This window comes from Siphateles boraxobius, unplaced genomic scaffold (genome assembly GCF_051911475.1).
Source record: "Siphateles boraxobius isolate OS27281-9 unplaced genomic scaffold, OSU_SipBor_1 5, whole genome shotgun sequence".
Lineage (NCBI taxonomy): Eukaryota > Metazoa > Chordata > Actinopteri > Cypriniformes > Leuciscidae > Siphateles > Siphateles boraxobius.
The window spans coordinates 7,201,550-7,228,611 of NW_027509141.1; the positions used below are offsets into that span (position 1 = coordinate 7,201,550).

The 27,062-nt window shown below is 38.1% G+C and overlaps 1 protein-coding gene across 3 annotated transcripts; it reads right to left on the reverse strand.

The window, feature by feature from the left end:
* Positions 1-996: 996 nt before the first annotated feature.
* Positions 997-26,310, reverse strand: itih3a.1 (inter-alpha-trypsin inhibitor heavy chain 3a, tandem duplicate 1). Of its 3 annotated transcripts, XM_077202597.1 has the most exons (22): positions 26,159-26,310; positions 25,932-25,964; positions 23,713-23,736; positions 22,882-23,036; positions 22,673-22,777; positions 22,428-22,590; positions 21,124-21,234; positions 20,857-20,985; positions 19,353-19,469; positions 19,090-19,258; positions 15,980-16,105; positions 15,634-15,815; positions 15,222-15,410; positions 12,090-12,226; positions 11,734-11,891; positions 11,525-11,554; positions 11,116-11,172; positions 10,910-11,023; positions 9,736-9,937; positions 5,170-5,342; positions 2,547-2,658; positions 997-2,460 (listed from the first exon to the last, which is right to left on the reverse strand). In XM_077202597.1, exons 1-22 carry the CDS (start codon positions 26,252-26,254, stop codon positions 2,322-2,324), a joined length of 2,721 nt encoding a protein of 906 aa, XP_077058712.1. In that variant the 5' UTR covers positions 26,255-26,310; the 3' UTR covers positions 997-2,321. The 3 variants fall into 3 exon arrangements, with proteins under 3 accessions (XP_077058712.1, XP_077058713.1, XP_077058714.1); XM_077202598.1 differs by lacking the exon at positions 23,713-23,736; XM_077202599.1 differs by lacking the exon at positions 11,116-11,172.
* Between the last annotated feature and the right edge of the window lie 752 nt (positions 26,311-27,062).

Below are 27,062 nucleotides of genomic sequence, written 5' to 3' on the forward strand. Positions count from 1 at the left end.
ATTTCCTTTGTTTTCTCAGAGAGTGGCCCTCTCTTAAAGTCCCTACAGTTTTTCCAGTCTTACAATATTAATGGACATGGAACATTTGACATTCAACTAATAAAGACTAAGCAACTAAAGACTAATGTTTAAAATGACTAAACTCATAGTCTGTGTAGTGTTATGACTATGTAATGAGAAGCTGTGGGCAATATAAGCACAGGGAGCCATCCATTTAACACGCCTGTAAACCAGATGTGGTTGAGAGAATGATTTGCTCCATTGACGACAGACAGTTCAAGCACTCTCTAACATGAACATCTGCTCGTTAATTTGGCCAAGAAAATGTTTACTGGATGAGATCTGACGTTTCTGAAAAAAAGTGATTCATATAAATCATTCAGACCTAGTTTCCTTTGGATTGTTTGCCACAGTGTAGTCATCATTTTAGATTTAGTGGCCAGGTTGGTGTTCTCTTCATTCACAGTGTGTGCGAACTGTAATGACATGCAGTTCTCGGTATGTGACTGTCAGGTATTTAGTTTATTTGTGTTTCTCAAGGGGTATTTTATTTCATGTTGCCATTAAGCGCTGCTTTAGCTTTCAGTTTTAATGTAGAGTATCCTCCCTAGAAAAATCTGTCAACCAGAGTCAGCATACAAAATTAGCTATTATTATTATTATTATTAAAAGTAATTGTTAGGATGGTTGACCTGGGATAGAACCAGCAACACAAAATATTTCTCACATTTTACTTGCACCATTGATTTTAGTTGGCAGCGTTTTATTTTTAATTTATTTAGAATATAGAATTTTAATATCAGCCACAACATAAAAATTATTACTAGTATAAACCAGATTATTTTTATATTGGTGCATCTCTAAGGATATTAATCCAGTATTTTAAAGAAATTACAAAAGTATCCAGTAGAGAGTGATTTTAAAGTACCCCTTTCGTGCTATTTTAAAGGTTCCTAATTTTGTTTTGGACTCTCCTAAAATAGGTTTACATAGATCCAAGGTCAATAAACACTTTAATATTTTCATCATTTACATTGCACATCACCTCATTTCAGATAATGCTTTGTTGGAAGATTCAGTCTCTTTAAACCCCTCCTTTCTGAAAGCTTCCTCTGCTCTGATTGGTCAGATGGCCCAGTCTGATTGGTCGACCACTTGTGTCAGAAACAAAGCACCTATTACATATCTGAAATTCAGCTCTGGATCTTCCTCAGCACTTGTTACACAGTGATATGAACAGTAATAATGGTGTCGTTTTTACTGTGTTAATTCGAGCCTGAGTCCTCATCCTTTTGAAGCCCTGAAAACAGCATCATCTCGACATGTCGGCAACATGAACCAAACCTTTCCAGTCTCAGCTGCAACTAGTTTAAGGGTCAAGTAGATGTTGTTCGTGGGCAGCCAATGAAGACTACAGGCATTTCGCAAATTTGTTACAAACCTACATAGATATGTAACAGGAAGTGAGACTGTAATTGATGACGACTCATTTCAGCAGTTCTGAATTTATTGTTTCCTTAAGGCACTTTAATGTATGTTAAATGTCACATGTGTTTACATTTCAGTCTTAATTTATATGTATATTTCATTTTTATATATATATATTTAAATGTATGTCTGTGATCTCTTGGTTATAAGTTCCAACTAGTGTTGTCATGATACTGGAATTTCTAACTTTGATACAATACAAACTAGTGCAAAATATTGGAAAAATGCGAAAGTGAAAATAAAGTGTATCCCAAATTTTCTTGTTAAACTCAGCACACGCAGAGACTGATTTTGCTGCATTTACTGAGCTGAAAACACTGGATCACGTGTGCACTGAACATAGTGCCATGCTTCACACTGAAACATGCAGCACAGCTGACTTTATATTTATTTAGACGATAAGTTTTGCTTCATCTGGGGGACTTTTTGCTGACAAATAAATGGGGAGATCTAGGTGCAGGTAACAGGAAGAAAGAGAACGTCTTGTTAATTTAGTACTGACATCGAAACAATAAAAAGCTGATTGAAAATCGTCAAACCTGTTCTTTAAAATACACACGCTGTGGTGTTTGTCAACTCGCTGACGGAGAGAAGAGAGCGCGAGAATTAGTATCGAAAATTAGTATCCCAAATATTTCGTTATTGATATACATTGTAAAATCCAGCCTATATTTTGACAACAACTAGTATTTTCACAACAATATTTCCAAGTTCAAATGATCTGGTCAAATTACATTTAAAGCCTGATGGCCTGATCATTTAGATAATTTCTCTTATCATCTGTTTGATAACGGTTGTCAATCATTGATTTTTCTGGCTTTAGAGACTCATTGCTAGATTGTCTTGAAGAGGCCAGAGACGATATAGTCTGTGTGACGTCCATCCAGCAGTCCGGTGCCGTTATTGTGAACGAACCAACAAGGCACTTGCTCTCCGTTCTTCACATCTTGTCTGAAATCTCTCTGCCAACCCCTGTTGACACAGAATAATGCAGTGCAATGTTAATCGACCCCTCCATGTTCAATGAAAGGGTAAACTGCACAGTGTCTTAAATTCACCTGGTAACTACCAGCTCTTGTCCCTTAACAAACATGATGGCATCTGGTTTCTTTGGATCCTTTCCTGGAAACGGTTCACTCACTTCAAACTCCAATCCATGGTAGAACTGACCTAAAGGGCCGTGGACACAGTTCAGAGTAAAACCGTCACAGACTGTGTTGCTTGATAATGCACTACAAAAGGAATGTTTCGCACTCAGTAGAAGTGAAGCTAAGTTGACAGCATTTGTGGAATAATGTTGATTACCACAGAAATTGACTTTCCTTTAGTCCATCCTTCTTTTCAGAATCAGAATCAGAATCAGAAAGAGCTTTATTGCCAAGTGTGCTTGCACACACAAGGAATTTGTTTTGGTACTGAGGCTTCCAGTGGACATATACAAATACAACATGAAACATAATACTACAAATTATAAGAATAAAAAATAAAAATATAAATATATGAGAATAAAACTATCACAGTTGGGTTTAGTCAGAATAGACATTTTCAGATTTACAGATTATGAACCTATTTACAGTGTCTTGAATATTATAAATAAATAAATCTACATATAAGTATCACCTGAGTTGTGGGATATTGCACTAAACAGTGGGAGTATTGCACTTACAGGCATATGCCTTGGGAGGAGTGTTAACTGTTCAGGAGGGAAATGGCCTGTGGGAAGAAACTGTTCCTGTGCCGAGATGTTCTTGTGGCCAGTGATCTGAGTCTCCGTCTTGACGGTAACAGTTCAAACAGGTGGTGTCCAGGGTGAGTGGAGTCTGTGATGATTTTACCTGCTCTCTTCCTCACTCTGGAAGAGTACAGGTCCTGGAGGTTTGGCAGGGGGGCACCAATAATCCTCTCCGCAGTCCGGACTGTCCGTTGTAGTCTGCTGATGTCTGATTTGGTAGCTGAACCAAACCAGACAGTGATGGAAGCGCACAAGACAGACTCAATGACGGCTGAGTAGAACTGAATCAGCAGATCTTGGGGCAGGTTGAACTTCCTCAGCTGGCGAAGGAAGTACAGTCTCTGCTGGGCCTTTTTCACAGTGGAGTCAATGTGATTGTCCCACTTCAGATCCTGAGAGATGATAGTGCCCAGGAACCTGAATGACTCCACTGCTTCCACAGTGCTGTTCATGATGGTGAGTGGGGGGAGTGCTGAGCTGTTCCTCCTGAAGTCCACGATCATCTCCACTGTTTTGAGCGTGTTCAGCTCAAGGTTGTTATAACTGCACCAGGCAGCCAGCTGTTCAACCTCCAGTCTGTAACCAGACTCGTCATCGTTTCGGATGAGACCGATGACAGTGGTGTCGTCTGCAAATTTCAGGAGCTTGACAGTGGGGTCTTTAGAAGTGCAGTCATTAGTGTACAGGGAGAAGAGCAGTGGGGAGAGAATGCACCCTTGGGGAGCACCAATGCTGATTGTGAGTGTCTTGGATGTGTTTCCCCAGTCTCACTCGCTGCTGCCGGTCCGTCAGGAAGCTGGTGATCCACTGACAGATCGAGGATGGTATGGAGAGCTGGGTCAGTTTGGCTGTGAGAAGACCAGGCATGATGGTATTGAAGGCCGAACTGAAGTCCACAAAGAGGATCCTTGCATAAGTCCCAGGTCTGTCGAGATGTTGCAGGATATAATGCAGTCCCATGTTGACTGCATCATCCACAGACCTGTTTGCTCTGTAAGCAAACTGAAAGGGATCCAGCAGGGGTCCAGTGATGTCCTTCAGGTGGGCCAGCACCAGTCTTTCAAACGACTTCATGACCACAGACGTGAGAGCGACAGGTCAGTAGTCATTAAGTCCAGTGATTTTGGGTTTTTTGGGGACAGGAATGATAGTGGAGCGTTTGAAGCAGCAGGGAACTTCACACTGCTCCAATGATCTGTTGAAGATCTGCGTGAAGACCGGGGCCAGTTGGTCAGCGCAGGCTTTTAAACAAGCAGATGAGATGCCGTCTGGGCCTGAGGCTTTCCTAGTCTTCTGTTTTTTGAAGACTCGGCTCACGTCCTCCACACAGACCTTAAACTCAGGTTGGATGGCAGGAGGGGGGAGTGATAATTGGAGTACAGGAGGTGATGCTGAATGTGTGAAGTGCAGATCAGACCGGGTGTGTGGTGTGAATGAGGGCTTTTCAAACCGACAGTAAAATGAATTTAAATCGTCAGCCAGGTGTTGATTGTCCACAGATCGAGGGGATGGTGATCTTTTGGGCCAATGTTAAAAAATATTCACTGTTTCAACAGTATATAGCCACATAATGTAGAAATATGTAGGTCTACATTATCATGATTTTTGGTGTGATAAAAATTGATTATTAATCTTTTCTGTGCAAAGTCATATCCAAATTTACAGTTTTGTTGCCATGACAATGAAACACCATAATCCCTAAACGACTGAAAATTATGATTTAAACAACTTTACAAATCAAATAATAACAGAAGAAACAGTAAGAGTTTTTATATAAAGCCTATGTTTCTGATTTAAAACACAAAATTGCCTCAAAGTGCCCTTCCTTAATTCCTTCCTTCCTTCTAATCAACATTACTCCACAAATGCTGTCGATTGAGCTTTACTTGTACAGTACCTGGTAAATTCTTTAATATGACATATACTGTATATTGTAGTAAGCTCTTTACCCAGCAGGCCATGGACATTGCTCGAAAAGAGGTGACTGTCCAGAGTGTAGAACCCGAGGTAGTCTTGATGATACGGATGTTTCTGCCAGACTTTGTGCAGGATAATAAGAAACTTGACTGAGTTCCTCAGAGTCACTGTTAAACTACGATCTTTGATCACCTGCAGATCTATGCTGGAGAAAGAAGGACAAAGTTCTATGAGGAGGTTTAGTCTTTTTTCAACTCCTTTTGAAGAGTACACATTTTAGTTAGCTCACTATGACCTGACATGAATGAAGTGAAATGATGATGTGTGCTTCTCAGACGGAAGGCTGTATCATAGATAGTGACGCTGTGTCCTTCCTAGTCCAGGCTTGTAGAAGTGAGGCTTGTAGGCTAGACTCCTCAGCATTAAACGCCGGAATGAGTTGGTCTATTAAAGGTGCAATGTGTAATAATTCTGAGGATCTATTGACAGAAATGCAATATAAGATCCATAACTATGTTTTCAGTGGTGTATAAAGACCTTACTTAATGAACCGTTATATTTGTATTACCTTAGAATGAGCAGTTTCTGTCTACACACACCGCGGCTCCCCTTACATTGAAATGCGCCGACATGTTTCTACAGTGGCCCTCAACGGACAAACGCGTTTCAGTACTATGTTGCTCTTCGTGCAAGGAAGCAAGCTTAGTTCAGCGAATAAAACGCTGACACAATGATGAACAAGTAACAATAATATTCGCAATAACATATAGTTTTACTGAATAATTAAGTCAAATAATTTCTTAAAGGGGTCATGACATGAGAAACCAAATTTGCCTTGATCTTTTGGTATATAAGAGGTCTTTGTACTAGAGCCCGACCGATATATCGGCGGGCCGATATTATCGGCCGATTTTAGGCATTTTCCTAAATATCGGTATCGGCATTTATAATGGCCGATAAATGAATATTTTAAAAAATGCGGGGTGATTCATGTAAGGGTGGCGCTGCCAATAAAGCACCTAAAAGCTGTCACAAGAACTGGCAAAAATAATGATTATGAATACAACAAATATAGCAAGGAGACATTTTAATTGTTTATTAATAAACAAGTGTTTTCAGTCAGTGTCAGCCAAAGATGAAGTTGACGATGCTGACTCGCGATCTTCAGTGAGCGCGCGCCAGAGAGAAATGCACATTTCATACGATTACATGAGTCTGTCTGTCTTTCGTTTTGAATTGTTCTGTTTAAAAGTAGACATTTCAATATAGATATATTTCAATTCTCAGGTCTATACGCTGAGTTTCGGTTCATGAGACGAGCTCCAGTTCACCCGCTGGCGCCTCCGTGTCGAGATTATCTATCGTCTGCTAAATTTACTTCTTATAAATTAAATCCAGGCAAATGGCTGATGAAACATTGATTAAAATTAAGATACAATTAATACAAAACGAAATTCACTTTGAAACGAAAGGTTTTGTGCTTTCTGTTTGATGTCTATGTGAAAGTTTCAAAGCATTAGTGCCGCTTTCAGAGCGCTCACGTCCGTAGTGCTGAACTGTCGCGTCTGTAACATTGTTTTTTCCTCATAAATGCAAACACGAAAAATAAAATAAAATAAAATGAATATTTTATGTAGCCTGTGGAGACTGAGAGCCAACCCTTCTTCATCCGGTGGGTAGTAGCCTACTTGTGATTTGCGCAGTGTAATTCACAGAATTGATTTCTCTGCTACAAGCCTCTGTCACGTATTGTGTGAGCTTGTGACTATTGCAAGCGCGCAGCTGAGAAGTCCTGATTATATTGGCTGCTATATTTAGGCCTTCTTCTTATTTATTAAGGCAATTGGTTGATGAAACATTGATTAAAATGCGTGGCGCGAGCGATCTCCGACAGTAAACTGATTCTGCTTTGTCTAGGGTAAACAGCTGTTGCGACGCGAGCAGTAACGGCCGCGTCCGGTGTAGACACAGTGTTAAAGCTCATTCTGCCTGATAACGCTACGTTACAACATCAAGCAATATTCCAAAAATGTATATAATTATAACAGTTTCACGTTTAGTACATTTTGCTTACTAATTATTTAAAATAGTATAAAAGTACTGTACATATGTAATTAAAAACGTTTTCATTATGATATTATTCATTTTACTTTAGTAAAAAGATCTGAGTTCTTCCTCCACTGGTAGAGATTAGAGGAATTAAGAGTAAAAATAGAAGATAATAAGGTTTTGTCAGTGACACTTTTTATATATTTATTGATACAAGTTATGACTAAATTAAAAGACAAAGTCGTCGTTAGTGAAGATTATGCAACAGTATTTATAATATAATATAATATAATATAACATGCAATGCAAACTAGTTTGGTTACAGCTCAGCTGTATAATTCTCATTCTATCATTCCCCCTGCCTCCATTACATATCTGTGTCACACAAGTGTTTGATTACCACATTTGAGTGATCATTGCAAAACGTGTTTATAAAATATATATATTCTGTTTATAGCTACTGTGTAAAGTACCCATCAAAAGTTTCTACACACCAATAGGAAAGTGTCCAAACTTTTGACTGGTATACTGTAGTATAATACACATAAATAATATTGCTACTGTATTATAATATACACATAAATAATATCGGCCGATATATCGGTATCGGGCTTTTTTTACTCCCTAATATCGGTATCGGCATCGGCCCCCAAAAATCCATATCGGTCGGGCTCTACTTTGTACCATTAAAACTTCCTGCAAGTTTCATAGCTTAAGACATCTTCCCCATTATAAACGAACAATTTATTTAATAAAGCTCTAAATACAGCTCGTTGTGGATCCATGGTACGAAGTGACGTACCAGTCATTTGCATATGACCGCCTCAAGCGCAAAACAACTACGCCTCATTTCGCATCATCGCATCGTTGTTGCGCCCACAGGTGTTCAGTCGACGTGCAGCGAGTGGGTCTGTTTACAAGAAGATTGCGATGCCACGCAGATGTGCTGTTCCTGGCTGTGGACAAACAACATGTTTGAATACGCTGCCGAAAGATCCAGACGTCAGGGAAAATTGGATGCAGTTTATTTTTTGCGGACGTCCCAGTTATGGCAGTGTTAATTTAAGCGTGTGTTTTCTACATTTCAAGGATGACTGTTTTGAGAACAAATCGCATGCTGGCTTTACCAGAAAAGTTTTGCTTAAAGATCAGACCGTGCCGACTATTCTGGGCCCAACAACGACGCCGCACACTGCAAGTAATGCATTTCATCTTAAAACTACTTTTTAAAACGTTAATTGCAGTTTCATTCATTATGAATAATCACAGTGTTTTTACTTAGTTTACTTGCATATTGTTTTCAGAGTCCGAGAGTATTAAAAGATGTAGGACGTCAAACTGACCGACCAAATCAGACAAATAATGTTCAACTGTTAGCAAATTATAGGATGATTACACAACAATAACCCGTTTTCAAGTGTCTCGGGTTACAAATGTCATATTAATTCAAAATAGTTTCACACCATGTGGACACGGGCTGATCCATTCTTTGTTGTTGTGGTGATGGTTAATTTTCTTCTGATTCCTCATCGGATTCCGGATCAAACATATAGGGTTGTATCATTGCAAGAGCCATCGCCTCGCACGCAGCAATTGGCAGCACCCGCTACTAATGTAAACAGTTATGCAGAATCCGCACGTTCTGTCTAGGGTGCATTAATAATTTATGTATAAGCACTGACGTTAGCCAATCATAACAGTGGGCGTTAACACTGAACTCTTAAAGGGGAAACACCCCAAAACAGACTGTTTCAGAGGATGGGAAAAGGTCATAAATCACTAAATTTTAAAAGGTTTTTGTCCAAAAACTATAGTAAAAACTATAATTGCACCTAAGGGAACATAATAAAACAAAAATCAAAATCATGTCATGTCATGCCTCTTTAATTTATCCTTGTAAAGAAACCTCATTGCTTAACTGGCTACTCTCTACTGTCCCAGACGATGACATATTTTCCTGTCGGCCACCGTAACTTTTGTTGGTTGCAATTCGTAACCTCACCACTAGATGCCGCTAAAAATCACACACTGCACCTTTAAGTGCGCAGGGCTACGTCACATATTCCTGCCCCAACTGTCATGGCACAAAATACTTTTAAAACTTAATTTTGGAAAAATACTTTAATTTAAAAATCTTAATATTAATGCAATACAGTGAATGACAGCCGTCTGTGGTCTTTCAGTTTAGTATGAAGTGATTAATTTAAACCAAAACAAAAGATAACATGTATGCCTTCATCTCCGAAAACATAATACTGTATTTGTCTTACATTTCAAAATGAACCATTATGGAATGTAAGACAAATACAGTATAATGTATAAATGAAGTGCCGAATCGTTTTCCGTCAGTTCTTTTTCAAGAATTGGAATGTGTGCAAATGATTGTGGGGGATTTAAGGACGTGAAAATTCACTGAATGAAGGACGCGAAACTGAAGGCTACCTTCTAAGAATATTTCATTTTGAGACAGTTTTTGAGGGAGCTTGATAATGTGGCAGCCGAGATATGCAGCCTTCCGATTGAGAAGCACCTGAGGTCCTGCCTCTTACTTGGGCCCTTTAACTGTGGCAGTCTCAGTCCAGAAGAATTTTGCTTGTTTTCCCTCATCAAACACTGAGATCTCTTTTGTGCTCACTGTCAATCTGATACCAAACTTCTCATGAACGATTCCAAAGCGACCAAAATAGGTGTTTACTTTTTCCCCAGGGATTACCTTCTTATCGCCAATGGTTTGGCCATTTACCAAAATACCTGTGGAGCACCAAAGAAACAAATAAAAAAAATTAAAACATTGAACTTCAGAATAGCTCAGAAGATAACAACAGACGTATTGTCCTCTTGTATTCTGTCATTGGTGAGTAGCTACTTTGGGGAGCTCAAGCCCCTGATTATTGTATAACGTCAGATAATACAGATTTTAAAATAAAATTTGTGCACATTGTTCGCCCTAGCCTAATGGTGATGGAAAAATAGAAAAAGTTGTTTTTGATTTAAATATGTTAAACACTGTTGACTGTCTGCTTTTTCAGCTTTTCTTGAAATGGCTAATAAGCCAATAAGTGCTCCTCTGCCGCCATCTACTGGCTATAGTGATAATTTCATGTCTTTTTTTATTTTTAAATAAAAGTGTTTGTTTGCCACCAAGTGTTTGCCAACAACTTTTAGTTTTGCAAATGGGGACAATCTTTGAAGGACAAACAAAGACTATTTTTTTGTCATCCCATTAAATATAGACATTAGATATCTATCTCGCTTAATCTCGCAGCAGTGTTATTAATACTATGGCGAATGCAAACTTTTTCCTCCAACGGTGCGAAACCAGTCAATGCAAAAAAACAAAACAAAACTACATGAATCAGTCTCAGTATGCTTTGCATGGGACTGCATTAGAACAGTAAATAAAGCAATGAAGTGTTATGTGATTTGAGTAAAGGGAAAGACTTGTTAGTGAGATTTCTGTTATGTTTCTAACAGAAAACTGTTATGTTGGAGTTTTTGTTGTTACCATTTTGCTGAAGAACGGAGCTTGGAAAGCTGCACTTGACAGCTTGGGAGAGCCACAATTCAAATAAACATGTTGAATAGTTTAAACCTATTAGATTTAATATGAATCAATAATGCCGGGAGGCGGAACCACGTTTATGATATAAGAACTGTGTTCTATACAGCTATTCCTGAGGAATGTTAATGTACTTTTCTGCTAAAATAGCAAGTTGTTTTTACCTGTAAGCGGGTCTCTAACCAGGTTGAAGATGGTACCAGGTTCATCATCAATGTTGAAGCACAGAGCATCATTCTTTTCTGGCAGCTCAATGATGAAGTGTGGATCTCCATCAACTATTACATTGACAAATTGTAAGAATAACACTGCTGATGTGACTTATGAACCTTTACCTTTCACATGGCCAGTGCATGGTTTTAACATTTACCATAATATGTAGGCGTAGATGCGTAGCTGCCATATGAGTGGCTGGCCGCTATGAAACCTGCAAATAAGATAAAATAAATGCACCAAAATAGTTCACTTGGTTTTAAATAATGTCAAATATAAAAGAAAGCTTTAAAACTCTAATTTGCACATTAGTACACTATAGTCTCCATGCTCATGGCATCCCGGACATCAGTATTTAAACGATTCATAAACAATTAATCTCTCCCTGGCCAACTAGATTCCGCTATGGAGATAAGGGATAGGATTATCATGATTTTTCGGTTGCTCAGCACATTGTGATTGTATTTAAGAACATTTGTTGTTTGCTTTTGGACTATGAAGGAGCGGAAACTGTGATAGTGATGTCAGACTTAACCAGATTACTAAGTGCTAGTGTAATGGCTTACCACCATATCTGTCAAGTTTTCCTCGTTCCTCTGTGGATGAGTATTGAGAAAAGAGTAAGTGTCATAAAACTGAATAAACATTAACAAAATCATCAAGAACACTGGAACTCTATTTTTAAATGCATGGGCTTCTCCTCAGAGATTTATGTGCCATTTCCATGTGTTTTTGCAAACTTATGTTTGCTATTTGACAGTTTAGTCATACCTACCTTCAGTCAGCTTGTCGGCAATGAACATGTCGTTTTTGGTCTCATCTTCAGGTTTAGTGACGACCATGGAGGTAAGCGGCGTAACAAAGTTGTACTTTAATGAAAGGCTTAAAGCTTCAGCAGTGGTATTTCCTTTCTCCTCTGGTGTACCTTTGTCTCTGTCAGAAAATATTTTTGTATTATAATTGGACTTGATTCAAATCTTTTGTTTAAAAGATTAGGAATAAAGTCAGATCCAATTAAAGTCAGTAAAAAAAATTCAGACAAATTACATGTATACTAGTCATTTTCACACTAGGTTAACTATGTAAGAAGGCGTGTTGATCTTTGAGAGTTTTCGGTTAGGAACTGACTTCTTATCCAGGAGCTCCTGGATGGTTAGATATGCCCAGAGACGCTCAATGAAGTCCCCAAAAATATACTCTTCATCAGGAAATATGGTTTCCCACTTCTGAGGATTTGTCTGACCTTTCAACTCAAAATTATTTTCAAACTGTTGCAAAACAAACAAAGCAGTATTAGTCCCCCAAACAAGCTCACCACTGATAATGATGGAAGTTCACTGAGAATGTGATAATAGATATTAAAGCTGCAGTCAGCAAGTCTGGCAGATTGAGTGGACGTAGGCAAAATTTTGAATGTTTACAACTCTCATGTCCCTGCCCCACTATCAACGAATACCCTCCCACCGAGTTCGTGCTCGTCAGTGCGTGTGCAACATTTTCTGTGAACGCGCCCGTCTCATCAGCATCCATCAACACCATGGAGTATTTGGAGCAAGTCAGATAGCACATACAATAACAGTAGCTTTACTACTGTTCTTACTCTCGTAAGAAAGATAGAGTAGCATTGATTCTTCCAAAAAGCCGAACTTTATCCCTTCATCTGGACATGTTTATCCACCTTACGTTACGTTCACATGGATTTCAGTGCAAACAAAGCTAACGAACCTGCCCAACAAGTGCTAACGTTAGCTATCCATACCAACACATTTGGGCAAACATACTTAGATTACTAACATAACACTAAGAAATAAAGTCACTGGTTGATAAAGCACAATTACCTGTCGAGAAGAAATGTTGCAAGCTCTGCATCCAGCTTGAACCCAATTAAATCATGTAAATCTCTTCACCTTTCAAATGCCGATCCGATGTTGATCCTGGTTTTATTACGGGCACGTCGCTTTCTTTCTTTACTTCTTTCTTTTCAGCAGGTGTTCTCTTTTCCTGTGTTGTTTTTCACCTCCTAGCTCTTGAGGTTAACCGAGGAATTGGAATCTTTTCCGCCATCATTCTTCCTTACTGCGCGAACTTCAGGCGTGTGCATGTGATTATAACGTGCGCGAAGGGTGGTGTGTGCACGACCTGTGATTGACAGTCAGATCTCACACCCCCTGCGCTGATTGGACCCAATGACTCGGGAGCGGTGGATTTTTGCAAAACAAATAACACGCTCCAAGTGGAGTTAGAAGCTTGGGTTTTTTTCTAAAACTACTTTATTTATGTTGTTCTGTCGGATTATAGTGTCGATTTCACTGAATATGATCAAAAAAATGTTGCCGACTGCAGCTTTAATGATGATATAATCCAGTTGTTAAAGTAATTGCTCCACTCCAGCTTAATATGCAGCTAGGGCTGTCGTTATAACCGCAATATTGCAGTACCGCGCCAACCGCAGAGGAATGCAAGTAACCGCAGCAACCGCGAACCGCGTTTTCTTTTTTCATAAGGCCACCCTTCGTGGTTCGTACCATGTTTATTGAATGTTAAATAAGTTAATAATTATAACAAGACTGTTCATCATGGTGATTTGTACAGTGGATTCGTTGATTTGGACTTAAGCCTAAACAGACAGTGAATGTGATCGACTGAGCGCGTGCGATTACCTGCATCTGTCTTTGAAGTCAAGTCATGTATATTCGTGAAATGGTTGCCGTTTCCAAGGAAAGCAAAATATTTGTCGTAGGCTATCATCCTTTTAACGTGTAAGGGTATTTACCATGAATGGTGTCAGCGCTGGTCAGCATTACACAGCGCGAGGAAGCCGTGGGGGAAAGCAGCGAGTCACGCATTGAATCAATGCCATTGGTTTCTAAAGTGAAGCATTGCTTCAGCTTTGCCCAAAAGTGAAGCATTGCTGGCCAGCTGAGCCTTGAAAAGTGGAGCTCAAAGTTAAAAAATAATTAACACCTTGTTTCATTACATCTATCATTTAAGGAATCAGCTTTTTTGAACGTTTTCGTTGAATGAACGGTTTAATGACTCACTCAAAGACAGTCCGTTGGCGTAACAACTGCGCACTGAGTGACAGTCTTTCAATGCGCAGAGACGCTGTTTAGTTTCAGTTACATTGTTTTTGTGTACGCTGACCACATCACAACACGTATTTATATAGCAACAAATAAATATAAATAATAAATGGCAGTAAAACAGGATATCGCGCTATTAAGCCACTCAAAATTACCGCAAGGGAAATTCCTTCACCGCGACAGCCCTATATGCAGCAGCAACTTTAATAAGCCTGACATAGCAACAATAGCTCAACCAATGACTGACAAGATTGTAATTTGGACACATGCTGCTGGCCCGAGAATTTTCGGTTTCTATGTTAGCACCCCCCCACCTCCACAATGGTTGCATAGGGGCACTGGAACAATCAGTCATAAAACGCATTAAACTTTAGTTTACAACGACGTGAAACTCACCGAGTGGTCTGGGGTGTTCACTGATATGCTCACACAAAAATCGCTGCAATTTTTGCAACATTTTTGTCCAACTCCATTGACTTGTATTGGATGTTCTGTGAGGTACGGTATTACTCCGCCGCCGGAAACGGAAATGGGGTTGTTTGTATTCTTTCTGTAGTTATGCAGTCGCGGTATCGTAGGCTACGCTATCCAAACATTGGCAAAGGTGCATTATCACCACCAACTGGGCTGGAGTGTCTATTATTCAAGCTCTCAACGGAAGAATGTACGGGTGTGAGGCGTTTGGAAAAATAGGTCCACAGTTTTACAACGAATGGTAAAACACCTGTTGGAAAGCAACTTTTGCAGCGATTTTTGTGTTAGCATATCAGTGAACACCCCAGACCACACGGTGAGTTTCACGTCTTTGTAAACTAAAGTTTAATGCGTTTTATGAATGATTGTTCCAGTGCACCTATGAAACCATTGTGGAGGTGGGGGGGTGCTACCACAGAAACCAAAAATTCTCGGGACAACAGCATTTGTCCAAATTTCAATCTTAACTGTTCTATTTCATCAGAAACGATCTTAAAACAGGGCTTTAAGTGTAAAATAACTTGTCCTTTAAAATGATCTGCATCAGAAAGACATTTAAATTTTTTTCACACTTACAAGGAGATGCTTTTTTTTGGCTCACATACACCCAACAACCAATATCCACATTTAAAACAGATTTATATACAAATTACAATTACTATGGACTATGTGTATGTATGTCAGGAACTATAGATTATTTACTCACCCCTTTTGCGGACACTTCAATTGCGAAGTTGTTTATGTCATTTAAGTCATTAAGTCGCCCAGCGACCATGATCTCTGAGCCGTTGAATAGGTGTTTAAAATGACTTCTTGTCAATGAGTTAACAGTGTTGTCCGGATAGTGAAAATTCACCTCTGAAAGTAGAGGACTTGACACTTCTTCATAAAATCCCTTGGTAGAAAATAATAATAATAATGGTAATATATTAAAATATTCCATAATGGAAGGTATTGCTAAGGTGTGAAAAATGTATCTTTACGTTTTTAGGACTTTATGATTTTCAAAGTGATTTATGAGATTGTTTGAATGAAGATAGCTGTCAACTGGAAAAAAACAAACGCACTTTAATCATTTAAAAGGAATCAATATTTTGCAAAGACCCCAGTTTTGATACCTGTAGCTGAAGCGGAGCATCAGAGTCCTCATAAATCCTGCGAACAAGGCCATTGTTCTGCTTGCTCAATGTATCCAAAAATCCATAGTTTGCATCGTTACCGAAAGCCAAACTGAACAGAGTGATATTCCCATTAATTGCATTACGAATGCTCTCTTGGATCTCAGGAAGCGTTTTTGGCCCTAAAAATGAGTAAAATTTATGATTAAAATTGACCATAACAGGCGACAGAAATGACTACTACAAATAAGTGATTAGTTGATCTATAGTCTGCTCTTGAGCACAGCTTTTTTTAACCTTTCTTAGTCTGGAAACATTAAATGGTTGTTGGTATGTGCATACATACAATGGTTTGGTTCCCCATCAGTCAGCAAAATGATCATCAGTACCATATTCTCTGATGATGTACCGCTACGCTGTTCTTTATACAGCATCTCCACACCATGAATGACAGCGTTATGCAACTCTGTGCCTGAGACAAAAACAAAAGGTGCTCATGTCACACATTTCATTAGTGATGTAGAAAGGGTGCAGAATATATCTTATCTTTAAAATATGATGTGTTTTTCATTTTGTCATAACTTTAAATCTGGAAGTGAAGCTTGCGTTTACAGGTCTAAAATAATGACTAACACATTTTAGATGCTTATAGAGGAACTTTGCTGATTTTTAATCTGCTTTGAATTGTTACAATGTCGGTAGTAACTGAACAATTTTCACTTGCTCTCCTCATTACCTGGACAGGGAAATTCATGTTTATTTGTCAGTAAAGGTCTGCTGGATGATGCAAAATGCTCCAGGGCTTTCATGACAACTGTAGATTATACTTCCGCATTTTGTATCCCTGTCCATGGACAGTCAGATCGACAGAGGATTATTAACAGAATGGTTATTGTAAGGGTAGGTTTATACTGAAATTTCTGTGCTTTGTGTATGCTTCAAACAGCAGTATGATAAAAATGGAAAACTATATGGCAACAGCTTTCTTGTGTGTACATGATGACATTTTGCTTCGGGGCATTGCGAATTGGCAGTTTCTTTCAGTTTGGCCTAAAATGAAAGCTGTGTTCGAAATCGCCACCTATACCCTCATTCCCTATTCCCTACATTACTCCACTAATATAATTCACTTGAAGGAGTGAATGAAATCGAGTTAGTGAATTCAGACACAGAGTGTGCCGGAAGCTTAGCAAACTAGCGACTCCAGTTGTAATGAAAAGATTTATCTTGAACTCAGTCATCGAAACTAGCGTGTTTAAACCTTAATTGAACAGTTTAAAAATCAATTAAAAGGAATTCAAACCTTAATAAAATTGGAAAATTGGATGGATGATTCAGCTGTGGGAATTCATGCCCTCACAGTTCATTATGGGTATTCTCTAGCTGTGAGTGTACATCAGTTGTACACTCGTTATTATGGTGCATTATGGGATTAAGTGAGTACTCTCAATAGTGTCCACTATGGTTTCCGACACCACTACACAAGGCTGTTCCCTCAAATAGTGCTCTATTTAAGGGTATAGGGGACAATTTCAGACACGACCAATGTGTTCGTGGTCATCCAGTTTTAAATATTGACTACAAACATACAGGGCTTTCAGATTTTCTTTTGCGAAGTTCTCCATTTACGATAGTTTGCAACCTTTAGCCGCTGCCTACAACGTGCTGGATCCTTCACTGGAAAGTGGAAACCAAAAGTAACTCACTACTGTTAAACGTTTACACTACTTTTGCGTCCGGGAACAATACAAGTTGTTATGACTGTAATACACCACCATTATGACTAAAAGTTTGCCAACAAATATTTCCTACTAAAGTAAGGCGTTATTTGACTCTGGTAAGTGTATCCATAGCAGACTGGACTGGTGGGAGTGGCCTTGGACGGCAACAACCCCACTGCATTATGGGTGCTGAAGTTTTCCTACCTATTTTGGCAAAAGGGAAGACGACAGCCTTTTTTCTTTGTTTTCTCTAGTCAGGTAGTACCAATTTATTTATTTTTTCTCCTTTGTTCTGTATAGATATAGCCAAGTTTCATTGAAAGCCCATTTGCAGGTCTTGCTCCATCAGTTCTAATTTTCAGCTGATACAACACAAAGTGGTGCATAGATTGCACTACTCTCGTACAAAATTACACTCTATATACCCCTCTGTCTCGCCTTTGTGTATTAAGTGCAAGTCCAATGAGGGTACATTGGCTCATTTATTCTGGTTCTGCCCAAAAATATGTAAATTCTGGTCTGAGGTCTTTTGTTTTTACTCAAAGATACTTAAGACTGATTTTCCTCATGATCCCAATGTTGCAATATTAGGCTGGGCCCCTTCTTTAGTGACCTATAACCTTAATCAAATCCAGACTATACAATATGGGATGACAATAGCGAAAAAAGCAATTTTGTTGATGTGGAACAAAGAGTGTGTACTTAAATTTGAGACGTAGATTGCAGAGGTTAGCAGTGTGTTACATATGGAAAAAATCTGATACGAAATTGCTGGTAAACCGAAGAAATTTTTGCAGATTTGGAAGTCCTTTATAGAATTTCTGGAAGGGGATCATGGAATTTAACATGTTGGACATATGTTCTAAGAAGTGTGGTACTGTAGATTATATATCATCTTGCAGGGTACAATAACTCACTTTATTTCCATAATTGGGTAATCATTGTATTTTATTTTAAACATTTTACTTTTAATGTATGTGTATCTAGAGATCTGCAATGTGTATCTGTATTTACATATGTAGGTATGGGCATCGTATGTTTATGTGTTTATTGTACTATAGGCATTTATCATTATTGTTTTTTTTTTTATTTTTTATTTTTTATTATCATTTATCTACTTTATTTTCTTGTTACTTGTATGCTGGCATGGGGTGGGGGGTTGTTCAGTAAAAATGTGAAAAGCTTAAAATAAAATATTTAAAAAAAAAAAGAAAGCCCATTTGCCTGTGGTGAAGTACACCTTTAATGTAAGGTAAACTATATTAAGTGCAATTTGCTGTTCTCAATGCAACTTTAGGGATTCTTTCACCAATTTAAATAAATATGAAATTCTATATATTTACATATATTGACATTCCCAGTCAATATAACATGGAACAGCAAAATTAAAACAATAATCCAGGTTTAATATGAGTAAAGCTCTGTTGAGAATGTACATGAATTACGTATTCACAGAATACATGTACTGTGTTTTTGACAAAATATTACAATAAATCTGTCTAGAACAGTAGTCCCACTGCTTTACAATTCATTCAGCATATTTGTAAATGAAGAATTAATGTTCTTTAACAAATAAAAGCTTAAATTTCTGCTTTTAACCCTCAAAACCCCCTAGTCACGGTGCATTGTACTGTTGTGCTTTATTTAATGTTTTTTTATGGATTGCACCAAATGAATCTAGTTTATAATTTGTTCAGTGATAATTTCAGTTTATATATTTCATATTCATACTTACCACCAATAACTTCAATTGTTTTGACATATTCCTGGGCTGCATGCACATTTTCCTTTGTTGCTTTACTTAAATATGGCCGCCATACAACAAAGTCGGATGAAAAGACGATGATCGCAAAGTAGTCATCCTCTGGGAGTTCACCCAGAATGGTCACTAGTGCCTCTTTGGTCTCATTTCGTAAACAAACAGACAAATTAACTGTCCAAAGTACTGACAACCTATTGAAAACAGTATTTTCTCATTTAACAGACATCATAACTCACCTGACTCATTTTATTTCCCACCATAGAGTAGCTGTTGTCTATCACAAAAACAACCATCTTTGGTACTCGTGGAAGACTGGCTGGTGCAAAGAAATGCACAAAGTGACCATTGACAACCTGTAGATGACACACACACACACACACACACACACACACACACACACACACACACACACACACACACACACACACACACACACACACACACACACACACACACACACACACACACACACACACACACACACACACACACACTTATTTATTTATTTAATAAGAAATGTAGAAAGAGTAAAGGAAATGGAAGGGAAAATGGATTAATGACTGGGATATAAAGGTGCAGTAAGCGATTTCTGATTACAAATGCTGTTGAAAGTGGATCGGACTGAGCAGCACAACACACTTGTAGCCAGTGTGTCAGGCCAGGGTGTCAATTGTGTATATTAGTTGCATTGACATACCGTGGCTGCCTGGTCATGTCAATGCAACTAATATATTTTTATTCATTGCAGGCTGGATTAATATACAAGTTATATTACTATGTGTTACATATAATTTGGATTGTTTCATAAACCAGAAAAGTAAGTAAATTAAAGCGATCTGGTTGTTATATTCATGTCATGTGAAGTCAACGCCGCTGCTAATGTATCTATTCACAACATGATTTTGCAGCGTTGAGTATTGTAGCTAATCACAGGGATTTCTGTTGAAAATAATGACCAATCAGAGGTGTTTACATTACCGGTAGTGAGAATCCGCTCAGTAGCTCTCAAAATATCTTCACTTTATTTTTTGCGAAGCATTAATTTGCTGGTGGAGCATTATTTTGCTATTTGAGAGCATTTGTGTAGGTGCAATGATTGTTGTGGTGCGACCTGTTTTCATTTCTCTACAAAACATTCGCTAATTATTGCCTGCTGTGAGATGATACAGTGACCGGTCTACTGTTCTATTCAACTTTACATAATCAATTAAACTTTATCTGTACATTCTGAACTTTAATGCTGATTTTGGTTAATATTAGCCATCAATCACTCCCTTGCGCTGCGCTCTGATGTCACATGACTGGGAGCTAAAGACCGTGCAAAATGTAGAGTCGAAGAGAAAAAATGAAAAAAAAAGAGATTTTTTTTGTAAGCTGTGTAAAGTTACACATAATGTAGCTAACTCGCAGAGTTGGAGATGCCGATCATGTGGTGAATGTGGATCCACCAACGGAAAAGAAGGCTTACAGTTTTCGAAAAGATTGCCTGGAAGACTTTGAGTGGCTCCGCTGTAAAAAAAAGGCTCAATGAACTGCGTTCACTGTAAAGCCTATGGGACAGAGGTTGCAGGTAACTCTGCGTTAGCCACTGAATCCACAAAGATTTAGGTTCGATTGTTGAAGCTTTTCATCATCAGGATGCTGCCGATTCAGTTGTCATTTTTACTGTTTTTTTTCAGTTGTCATTTTTACTTTTTTTTTTTTTTCGTGCATGTCTTTATAATCACAATGAAATCTGACCTGAATGTCACCAATGTCATGAGCACGGTTGACATCATACTTAATGAAGAAATCTCCATCAATCAGTGTACCGTCACACTCAGAGCATTTCCTCTGTTGATCCAGTGTTGGAGAGAAGGACACATGGGCCTGAACAAAGGTTAAAATTTGATATCATTACTGCCATTATTATTGTCTAGAAGAGATTATTTTTCGTTATTAGTTTGTATACTAATAATGCTTTATACTAATTGGCAACCATTCGTCCAAAGTTTTTTAAATAGTCACCTTCTTATCACTGACAGTTTTCTCCACTAGAGGGAGCAGCTCATTGGTGATGAATGTACCATAGGTGTCCACAAATGCAATTCCCTGAGGCTCATAGATATCTGCCACAATCTGAGGAGGATGAGAGACAGGACTAATTATTCATTTATTTTAGCATTTAATTATAATTGCATAATATAAATTCAGTCAACAAGTCATTCATTGATTAAAGCGTTTAAATTAAGAGAGGAATTGTTACTACTAAAAATTGTGGTAACTTTACAATACGGTCTCATTTGTTAACATTAGTTAATAATCAAAGGTGCTCTAAGCGATGTCACGCGTTTTTTAGGCTGAAACATTTTTTGTCACATACAGCAAACTTCTCAGTATCCGCTAGCTGCCTGTCCCCTGAACACACTGTAGAAAAACGCGGTCTCTTTAGACAGCCCAGGCTCCACAAACGGCAAGAAAAACAAACTGGGAAAACCTGGACCACGAAACATAACAAACAGTGTTCCAGCCAATAACCGACAAGGATGATTTGGGGGTGGGGGGGTTAGTGCGCGTGCACATGAAGGGGGGTGTAGGGAGTCCAGGAGAGAGAAGCATGAAGAGGGAAGTTAGCTAGAGGAGAGATGTCCTAGACAACGACAACGACTTCACTTCTGTTGAATTTTGATATGGCCGACAAACGACCAAAGGGAAGACGTTCCGATGAACAAATAGCAAAGAAGAGGGAAAAGGAGAAAGAACACGCGAAGTCCCGAATTTACATCAGAAAAGCCTGTTTCAGGAAGCACGGAAGGGAGGAGGAGGGGACGGGATGAAAAGGAGGGAGGGTCGAGCTAGCCTCCGTTTTGTTTGAGAATACTTCGAACGTCAACAAGAAGTGACGTCACCCCAACATCGCTTAGAGCACCTTTAACATGAATTAACAATGAACTATACTTCTACAGCATTTATTAATCTTCATGTAAATCTCAGCATTTACTAATACTTTAAGATCAAACGTTGTATTTGTTAACATTAGTTAATGCACTGTGAACTAACATGAACATGAACATTTTAATCAAATAAAAGCATTAATAAATGCTGTAAAATTGTTTCTATGTTAGACGTTTTAGATTTTAGTTTTAAATCGCAAGACACTTTAACAATGGCATGCATAATAGGTCTATGTAATCATATTTATAGACGGGTAGTTAACAAGTACAAGTTGACAAGAATATTAAATTTTTTTAAGTTTTCCACCACTTCACTTATTAAAAATATTATCATGTGACTTCTCAATTCAAATCTGCTGAAGTCAGTTAACAATGAACCTCAAAGTGCTGGACCAGCTGTTTGGGTTTGACTCTGATCATGAGCTCATATTTGCCAAACTTTCGCTGAAGAAGTTCCTCATGGGTGAGAATAAATATGACACTGCTGTCTGCTGCGACGTTCACAGAAACAGAAAACTTCTCCATTTTTCTTCCTGAAGCCCTGGAATACCAGAACACCAGTTAGTTTGTAGGATTTGGACAAAAAGCATGTTCATGTTGAATTCCTGTTTTCTTCTTCTCACTTGACTAAACCAGCAGTCTGGCCAGATAACACAGCCTTCTGATACTGCTGCTTGGCCTTCTCTTTTTCCTTCACTTCACCTGTGTATGTCTTGCCATCAATCTCCCTGGAAATCCAAAAATGACACAACATTAGTAGCAATAATTTTTAAAAATGCAAACAAAACCGATTCTTTTGGCTCATGCTGAGTCCCGATGGGAAAGGACTGACATGCTAAAGTTGGTGATGAAGGACTTCTTGGGTAACTCCACCTCAAAGGACACTTCCTGTGAGATGTTGGCCTTATTCAGAGCTTTCGTGGTCATGACAGTGTGGGCGAAACGTGATGTGACTTTACAGTCCACCTTCACGCTCTGTACCTCTATCTGAAAGAATAAAAAAAATGCAGAAACATGCACACACAGCAATATTACAGGGATAGTTCACCCAAAATGATGAATTCTGTCATTAATTTCTCACCCTCATGTCGTTCCAAACCCGTAAGACTTTTGTTCATCTTCAGAACACAAATGAAGATCTTTTTAATAAAATCTGAGAGACTTCTGTCCCTCCATTAACAGCTACGCAACTGCCACTGTGACGCTTCAAACAGTTCATGAAGAGATTGTAAAACTAATTCATATGGATCGAGCGGTTTAATAAAGATTTTCTGAAGGGATGCGATCACTTTTATATGACGAACAGATTGAATTTAAGGCTACTAATTCATATGGTCTAGTTTTACGATCTCTTTTGAAGGGTCAAAGTGGTTGTTGCGTTGCTGTCAATGGAGGGACAGAAAGCTCTTAGATTTTATTAAAATATCTTCATTTGTGTTTCGAACATGAAGAAAGTCTTACGGGTTTGGAATGACATGAGTGTGTTTTTTGGGCGAAGTAAATTAATTGAATAAAAGGTAATCAAATATAATACATTAACTTTATATAAATGAACTGCATCATAAGTATTTAGTAAGGGTCAAATCTGCCCACATTCATTTCAAATGGACTTTCAAATCACAAAGTCTTGATAAAATTGTGAGATATAATGAAGATTTTCCACCTCAGCACTGCTCACACTTCGTTTCTGTTAGGAGGAAAATGGAAAAATTATTTTGTATGGCAACAATGTGTCGTTGTAAAAGGTAAATATAGTCAAGCTAAAACACAAAAAATAGCCTACTTCATGTATTGTGAATTATTTGACTACTTTCTAATATTACATCAGTAGTACTTCAGTGGTTCTCAAGGCTTTATTATTATTGGCTTGGATTGGCTTTGGCTTTACTCTGTTATTTCTGCTGTGATTATGACAGTGCTGCTTGGTTTGAACATACAACTGAGATTTGTTGATACATTCCAATTACATGAATTAAACATTTTGTGATTTCTATAAGATTCTGATTTGGTGTGTGAAAAATATAGTATAAAATATTATTTCAATTTACATCTTGAATTATTTTTTGAGTTTTTAGCTTTTCAGTTAAGTTTGTAATTATTTTTGTATCTAGTTATATTATTTACTACATGAATCTAGCGTATTGGTGTCTGCTGATTCTACATCCATTGCTTGCTCAACATTTTGGTTTAGTGTTGCTGTAAGCTGTCCCAAGAGTTTTTCTGAACCTCTACCTCCCCCAGCTCCACCTGTCTAGATCTGCTATGGGATTTATTAGGGGTGGGCGATATGGCCAAAATCTTAAATCACGATATCAAACTACAATAAAACCAAGGCAAAAATGAAATAGACTTACCTGAAAAACTTCATGCACTTGAAATAAGGACTAATACATGAATTGTATAAAGAAATCAATCAAATGTATAAAAAAACAGTGCACGGTCTTCACTGTGTAAATTAAACATTTATTCTAGTGCTGTCAAAATTAGCTCGTTAACGGACACTATTAACTTTTTCATTTTAACACATTAAAAATAACACAGCATACGTTTCCCCCCATCATTCGGTAACATTACATTACATGATCACGCTCTTAAGATGCTTTTAAACCATTCACGTGCGATAAAACGCACAAGATAATGCAGTGCGTTACTACTGGCGCCATCTGTGAATCTCCTGTCTGTGTGACACACACAACTCATGCGCACAGAAAGCATCTTCTGATAGCACTTGAACGGACAAAAACACACATTATGCCAGAATGCCTGTTTTGTCGAGTATCCTTGCAAGCACAGTCTTAAATTAGTTAAATTAAGTCTTAAATGAATGTAGAGAGGTGGAGAAAATGTGATGTGTGTCAGATCCGCAGGTCTTAAAGTGACAGCAGCCTAATAAATCTGCTGCTGTGATGTCGGTCATTAATGATAATTAAAAAACAAAAGAAAAAGAGAAAATCACTCAATCCTCTTGACAGATAATATTGTAGTTTTAATTAGGATTCATCTATATTTAATGTGAAATTTATGCAGTGAAGTCTGTGAAGTGTTTGAAAACTTTCTGTATATTTCCTACCTGTTAGACCTACCTGGAAATCTTAAAGCACTGTTTACAACAAGGTTACATGGGTCAAAAATAACAGGCAAGTAAAAATCTGATCAATTAGTTATTTTTTTTATTGATTGACGGCGCGAATTTATTCTTATTAAAGTTACAAAAGTGATTCAGTCGAGCAGTGAGAGATTTTCTCTTTTTTGTTGTTTTATTAACATTAATGTCAGACGGCAGCAGGCTGCTGTCACTTAAAGACTGATTGCACAAAAAAATATATACTCGTGCGTTTTCTTTCCTAACTGTTTACATTTACTTAAGCCATACATGACTGTTTACGAGGATACTTGTAAAGATGGGCATTTTGACATGTGTATTTAACCATTCAAGTCCAATTGGGTGTCAAAAGAACTGTTAAGTACTCTTTAACTGTTTGGTGCAGAACAGCAACGTCACGTAAGCACAAGCGCGATAGAGACGATAGTATAAAATCTCTACCAGTTAATCATGTCTACAGGTATATCGCCCACCCCTAGGATTTATGTATGCCTATTCATGCAGTAGCAACAGCATATCTTACATGTTCACAGCAGCATATCTGTGTATCTATTGGCAATCGCAAGTCTGTATTTGATTTGTTGCAGCAGCAGTTTGCGTAGCAGATCTAGTCCACCAAGACCAAATACAATATAGAGTTGTCATGATTAAATATAAATTTGAAATTGAATTAAATGAATTGAAATTAAGTTTGCTGCGGCCCCCCAGTTGGCTCCAGCCCCCTGATTGAGAACCACTGCTATATGTAATCTACTATTGTAATATACGACTTTTTCAACCTTTAGGAGTCTGGCCGTGCTGGTTTCACTGTCCTGGAGGGGCATAAGAGGACGCATTACTGTACAGATAAACTGTTTTTCCCATCAACAGGGATATGATACTGTATTGACATTGAAGACATACTGTAGCTCAGAATGTTACTGATCTCCGCGAATGTGTTAATGATTATAAGGCACACTTTATTATTGCAGCAAAAGATAAATTAGGATCACAATAGTAAACCTACCGATTGCACATCGCCTTTTGTGATGACCAGGGTCTCAAGAGAGCCTGAAGTAAAACACACGCACACAAACACACAAAATATCCACCCAGCAGACATGGTGCACTGTCTTCTCAATCACATTCAGGACTTTTGAATACTCTGAACTCTCGTGTACACTTTAAACCAGAGCAAATAACTGTTTGAGTGGGAGTTGGAGATTTGTGATCTTTGCTCCTAAATTCTTGAATTGAGTGCAGTGTTGATCATATGCCTCATGGTATTATTGTATTAGACTTTGAGGGTGTGAATAACGATGGACCCCCCGATGGACGTCAAAACTAGATGTGGGGAGTCGGATAGAAATATCCTACGCATAATATGGAGCTTTACTTGTAAATATGTGGTAGCATTTCTGTAGCTCTGACTCAATTTATTTTAAATTGTAGTTTTGGCAGCCCCTAAAATGAGTCATACTATTGACATTACCTTAGAAGTAAATGCGCTCATTCAAGGACACACATTTATTGCTTGGACAGCAAGAACACCCAAGTGTCTAAAATGCATGAGCTGTGTTCAACAGCACTAATTTAAAAAGCAAACTGCTTGCTAAAATAACCAAAATATTAACAACAACAGTAAAATAAAAGTGCTGTTTATCTGTTTGTCAGATGCACATGAAAGTTGTGTTTGTTACTATAACAAACCTACACACTTTTTCAGAATCATCATTGGCCTGTAGAAAGAAAAATACAATACATAACAGCTTTTTAATTAAAATGAAGATAAGCAAAAGACCCACTTGTCATGTGAGGTATGTCCGGTATAAATACATATATTATGAATAATGCAATGAGATTTCAGTCACCAGTGAACGAGCCAGAGAAAGAGAACAAACAGTGCATTTTTTTCTTTCTCCCCCTGTTCT